Source organism: Callospermophilus lateralis, chromosome 2 (assembly GCF_048772815.1).
Source record: "Callospermophilus lateralis isolate mCalLat2 chromosome 2, mCalLat2.hap1, whole genome shotgun sequence".
Lineage (NCBI taxonomy): Eukaryota > Metazoa > Chordata > Mammalia > Rodentia > Sciuridae > Callospermophilus > Callospermophilus lateralis.
In genome coordinates, this window is record NC_135306.1 from 73,690,901 (window position 1) to 73,697,116 (window position 6,216).

At 37.2% G+C, this 6,216-nt stretch overlaps 1 protein-coding gene across 1 annotated transcript in view; it reads left to right on the plus strand.

Moving 5' to 3' along the window:
- Ostf1 (osteoclast stimulating factor 1) overlaps positions 1–4,964 on the plus strand; it is a 53,345-nt gene extending 48,381 nt beyond the window's left edge. The window contains exons 9-10 of the mRNA XM_076843496.2: positions 2,590–2,688; positions 4,808–4,964. Of these exons, the coding sequence (XP_076699611.1) occupies positions 2,590–2,688; positions 4,808–4,866 (158 nt within the window). The 3' untranslated portion in view covers positions 4,867–4,964. The remainder of the gene's footprint in view (positions 1–2,589; positions 2,689–4,807) is intronic.
- Positions 4,965–6,216: the final 1,252 nt, after the last annotated feature.

Consider the following 6,216-nt stretch of genomic DNA (forward strand, 5'->3'; position numbering starts at 1 on the left):
GGGGAGATCTTGTCTGAGAAATCTGTTCAGGTAAAGTTGCTGATCTCATAGGAGAGTCTTGATAGGTAAAGAATGTTGGGACTGCTGTGCCTTGCTTTGAGCTGAGTAGATATTAGATGTACAAGAATGAGAGATGCCTTATTTTTATACAATCTATGTGCTTATAGTATATATAGCTGGCCTTGGACATGGCTACTAATTCTGCCTGTGCACCCCTCCTGAAAAAGGAGCAGGGAACAGGTATTTGTTTTAAATCCTTCTTTCTCCATGACTATCAGAGGAAACATGTAAATTATGGACTGATTATCCATCCATCCATTTGTCCCATACATATTAATTAACCCTTATAGAGGGCCAGACATAATACCCCATAACACAACTTGATTCAGAGGCTATAATGTAGATGAGGGGCCAGGCTGTAAGTGATATGTAATCATCATTGGGAATTCTTGGGCAATGTTGTGATATATACGAGGAGGAAATGCTTTTAAGTATGTTGATGATATAAGTTCTAGGTCTAAAAGGGCAGAGTGTTAGTCAGTTTTTGATGCTGTTACCAAAATACCTGACAAGAATGACTTAGAAAAGGAAAATTTATTTTGGCTCATAGTTTCAGAGGTTTAGTTTTGGTGGGCCAACTTCATTCCTTTGGGTCCAAGGAGAGGAAGAACATCATGATAGAAGGGTCTGGTGGAAGAATGCTGCTCTATTCATGGTGACCAGGAGGCAGAGGTGGGGGGAAGGGACTGCAGAGAAGATGAACCTTTCCATGGCACACCCTTAGGGACACACCTCTTCTAGTCATGCTACACCTGCCTACAGTTACTACCCAGCCTATTCAAACTAGATGGACTGATTAGGTTACAGCTCTCACATTCTAATCATTTCGGCTCTGAATATCCCTGCATCAACACAGGAGCTTTTGAGGAGCTCATATCCAAACCGTGATAGTCAAACAGCATTAGGACCACTGTTGTGCTCCTCTGAAGGTTGTGCCAAGAGCAGCTACTAGCCTGTGTGCACCTGAGCCCTTGAAAAGAAGCTGCCTGAATTGAGTTATACTATAAGTATAAAATGCACACCCCATTTTTTTAGGATTTAGTGAAAAAGTACAATACCACAATAATTTTTATATTGGATTACATGTTGCAATGATCTTTTAGATATTTAGTAGGTTAAGTAAAACATTATTAAAAGTAAATTCACTTTTTGCAAATGTGTTTACTATAAAATTTAAAATTAACTGTATGGATTTATATTATTTATATTAGTGCTGCTCCAAGGGAACTAAGGAAATAAATGTGTTTCTTCTCTAGCATCCTTGTTTCTGAATATTTCCTGTCCTGATAAACATGAGTATGAGTTCTATAATAAATTTAATTTATTTGTCATAGAACTGTTAGCCCTCAGGAATTTTGAATTGACAGAATGAGAATTTCCGTATAACCTGAGGGATAGAAGCAGATCTGGTCAGTAGAATGAGATTTTTGCAAATTGGTGAAAATACTGTGGCAGAAAGGGTGAATTGAGAGAACCTTCTTGGAAGGTCACCTGACAGTAGCTAACAGAATTAAAAATGTGCCTGTCTTTATATTTCAGCACCCCATTTAGGAAACTGTCCTTTAAGTATTTGTGTGAACAAATGTGTTGCTTAAGGATGTTCATTGTAGTATCTGTGATAATCAGAGTTAGGAACAGCTTAGGTACCTATCATTAAAGCAAAGATTAAATAAATTTTGGATCATCCATAAAATGGAATATTTATAAATACTTAAATAGATTTCAGTTATATGCATGCTGCCAGAAAAGAGCACCATTTGTATATTGTTAAAAGTATGACATTGCAAACCAACATATGTAGTATGATTTTGTATACATGTTCACATATGTCTGTGGATGCATGCATACACATAAGGGAAACAAGAACTCAGGCTCACTTGTAGGAATGGTTACCTCTGGAGAGGGTAAAAGACTGGAGAGAATCCAGGAATACAATGCAAATGTATTCATGGATTCTGATGTAATTTTTAGCACAAAGTCAAAGTGGATAGAAAAGAGCTTACTGTAACAATGAATTGGGGAACAATGAGTTGCCGCTGGTTTTTTTTTTTTTTTTGGTGTGTTGCCATTCTGCTAATTTACATGAGCATGTATGTACAGATATGAAAGTATTAATCCCTTCAAGATTAACCCAGAGGTATTTTTTAAAAGACCTTCTTGAGCAGAACAAGAGGGAAGGGGTGTGTTGAATTTAAACTCCCCAGACTCCTGCAGAGGCACACATAACCACTGGGGTTTGGTGGTGATTTAGGATTTACTGAGGGGAAGGTAAACTCACAGAAAGGTCCATGAGTACTCCCATAGAGACTGGAAGGGAAAGGCTGTGTTTCAATGGAGCATAGGCACCACAGGTGTAGCAGCTGGTCCCTGGTTAAAGATGCCACACACACTACTTTAAGGAGTTTAATTTTGGTCCAGTACTGTTCTCTAGTTAGTTTTGCCAAATGTGGTTAGCCTTGGTGGAAAGAGGATTGACTACTACTGTATAGTCTTTAAAGACACCTAACTTCCTTTTCTTGTGTTGGGAAGGTGCTAGAACAGACTTAAGAAACAATGAGAAGAAGCTGGCCTTGGACATGGCTACTAATGCTGCCTGTGCATCTCTCCTGAAAAAGAAACAGGGAACAGGTATTTGTTTTAAATCCTTCTTTCTCCTCTGGTGCCTCCATGACCAGCTCACGAATGGGAAAAGATTTTTTTCTTGATAAACTTTTTTTTTTTTTTTTAAGAGACAGAGAGAGAGAGAGAAAGAGAACTTTTTAATATTTATTTTTCAGTTTTCGGTGGACACAACATCTTTATTTTATTTTATGTGGTGCTGAGGATCGAACCCAGTGCCCTGCGCATGCCAGGCGAGTGCGCTACCGCTTGAGCCACTTCCCCAGCCCTTGATAAACTCTTTAGATAGTCCTGAAGTTTGAATATATATATCTCCTTGCTCTAAATCAGAACTCCAAAATAGAATACCTTCCAGAAAACAAATTTGAAGAAAGATACAGATCTTTCACTTTATATGTGTGTTTTTTTGTTTTGTTTTGTTTGTGTGTGTGTTTATTTATTCCTTACAATCAATTTCTCATCACCTTGCTTTCCACAATCCTTTCCAGAGAACCATAGTCTGAATTCCCTCACTTCATATATGTACTCATGAGTGGTTATGGCTAAATATTATTCAAATTAAGTATTCAATAGCTCGCTGATTATATTTTGTTTCTAGCCTATATGAGGGTATCAATAAACAGTAGTTGAAATTTTTCTAGAATTTGCTAGACATTTTGGAAGTTATTCATAATACATACGGAAGAATGAATTTGAAAAAAAAATAAAGGAAAGCGTGTGTGGTTGTTTTGAAAGAAAGGTGTTAAGACACACTTGAGTCATTCATGGTCACTGTTCAGATCAGCTGCTTATTTGACCTCTCAGTATGTAGTCTAATGAACGTGGCCCCCTGGATTTGTTCTTGTGCATCCTGGGAGGATGTGCCTTGACCTGACCACCTGTCCACCTCCTTTTATCCCCCTCCAGTGTGTCATTAACCATCTGGCTCATGCAAGCCTAGAGAGGAAAAAGAGAAGAATACAGGGAACATTAAATCCCTTTCTTATTACATCTCAAGCCTTACTCTGTTGTCTGATGTTTGATACTTTCATACCATTAAAGTATAAACTAATAGTTGACACTTTTTTCACCATTTTCTAGAACGAAACTAGTATGATAGAAGACTCACTTTTTGCAAGTCTTTTGCATCGCTGCCCATTATTTCAGACCTTTTTGGTATAACTTTAGAGCCCAAAGTTTAACTAATCTGTGTTGGTAGAAAGTCAGCAAAAAGACTTTTGAGAAAAGAAATTTCCACTATAAAGGCAAAGGACATTTGTTTCCCTGTAGCTGGATGACATTATTGCTTCTATAGTTCTTGACCTGTGCAGTGGGATATTTGTCAATTTTCTGTTTTTATTAGTGTAATCAAATTCCCATTATTTTTTGAACTCTGGGAAAACTTTTTTCTCCCTCAGGTATCCCTCCGAGTCCCCCATTAATTGAGCTCCAGCAATGTGCCTGTATTTGTATTCCATTTTGTTCCCTTCAAAATGATAGGGTAATCTACTGCTACAAGGATTTGTGTAGATGATTGAATAGGTGACAGTTACAAATCAGTTGTTTTTCTTCTGAGTCCTGCTTAAGTTGATATAACATTTGGTGGGGTCCAGCTCTTTTTATTTTAAAATGTTCTTGTTTCATTTCCATCTTTTGTTTCTGAGTATACTTTATTTTCAGCATTTTCTAAAATGAATCTGAAGCTTCCCTGTTTTTGTTCTCTTTCCTTCCTCTCGTGAGTTATCTTTCTACCCAGGGACCTTGCCTTTGGGTAAAGGCAAGGATTGTGGCCTGCCTGAAGCCACGTGTGCACTTGTCACTGGGAGAGAGGAGGTTGGGGGCACTGCTGTCAGAGTGGAGTGGTTGTTGGTGTGTTCCAAGTTGGTCACGGTGCATGTAGCTTTGTTAGAAACAGACCACTCAGTGCTGTGTACTTTGCACATCTAAGGAACATGTGGACCACTGTATTTGTGTGCTTCTGTAACAGCAGATACTTAATCGATTAAACAGTAGGGAAAAAATCTCATGAAACATACAAACCCAGGGTCATAGGGAAGAGTACAATTTGAGCTGATAGAAGCTTTGACAGGAAAAAAGAAAATCTGAGCAATTAGTAATTTATTTTGCTTTTCCCGCCCATTTCTTTTAGATGCACTTCGAACATTAAGCAACGCTGAGGACTATCTTGATGATGAAGACTCAGATTAATCCCCTTCGGGAGCTTTGAGATCTAAAACTTTTTTTTCCTTTTGCCATTCCAAAACCTTATTGTTGCCAGAAGAGCATTGGTAACTGTAAGAAAAAAGAAAAAAAAAAAGTATATATGAACGTTGCGGTGTTGCACTGTGATTGAGTAGAATGTGGAAATGAATAGTTTTCACCTTCATTTGCCAATAAGTAACCGGATACCTTGCTGTATAAAATACATTTATGTTCACCAGTGTAGAACAAGAAGAGATTATTTCTATTTATCAAGCTAAAGGAATTTAAGGATTTTTTTTTAAATCAGGATTTTTTTTTGGGGGGGGTTCTTTATCTCAAGGATTGAGATATTTTGAATAGATGTTTTTTTCAAGGGGGGGATGCTTATTATAATAATATACCAAAATACTTAATAGGAAATTGTCAGCTATTCTGACAAAAATAAACATTTTAAGATACTTTATTCCTTTTGTCTGTCTTTTCATGCTGCTATCACCATTGCTGATAAATATTTTTATATTCAGGTAAGAAGAGGTTAAATTTATGTTTGTATTTATAAACGCAAGAGACTCGTGATAGCCACATTTTTATTTAGCTTTCTGTATTTGCTGTGATCAGTCAAAGAAACTTATCATTAAGAAGATGCATACTTAATAACATAATTCTAATAATTATGAGATGGTCAGTTTTATAGCCAAAATTATAATGAAAGCAAAGAAACCTAGTAACTCATTACGGTTGGCTCAAGGTTTGAAAGTTAAAAAATATTGATTTCCTCAGAAATGATTCGATAGTTTTTCAGATGGAGTAGACAGGAGTCATGACATTTTTTTTGCACACATTCTCTTTGGTAACATTGTTTCCTCCTGGTGTGGGTCTAGCTCATAATGGTTCAGATTCTTTTGCTGAATCCCTTTACATTGCAGAGAGCAACTGCATCCGAGGACCTGATTTTGTATCACTGCAGTGATGATGTTAAAAATGTCCTGGCCACTGGACTTTGCCTATTCCTGGCCCTCCACCCAGAAGTATATTTGCAAGATGACTTCAATGCTAATTTGAAAAAAGAAAAACAGTTTAGTGAAGAGAAGGAAATGTTTGAAGAAGGAAGTGGGTAGCTCAGGAAGTGAGCAGCTACGTCCGCAGGCTTTTCTTCTGTCTGTTGACTGGCTTTTCTCTCTCTGGGTTCCTTGAGAGGGGATACCCAGAGAATCTGGTTCAAGGTCTTTCAAATACCCTGACTGAATTTAAAAAATATATTTATTTATTTATTTATTTTAGTTGTACTTAGACACAATATATTTATTTTATTTATTTATTTTTATGTGGTGCCGAGGATTGAACCCAGGTCCTCAC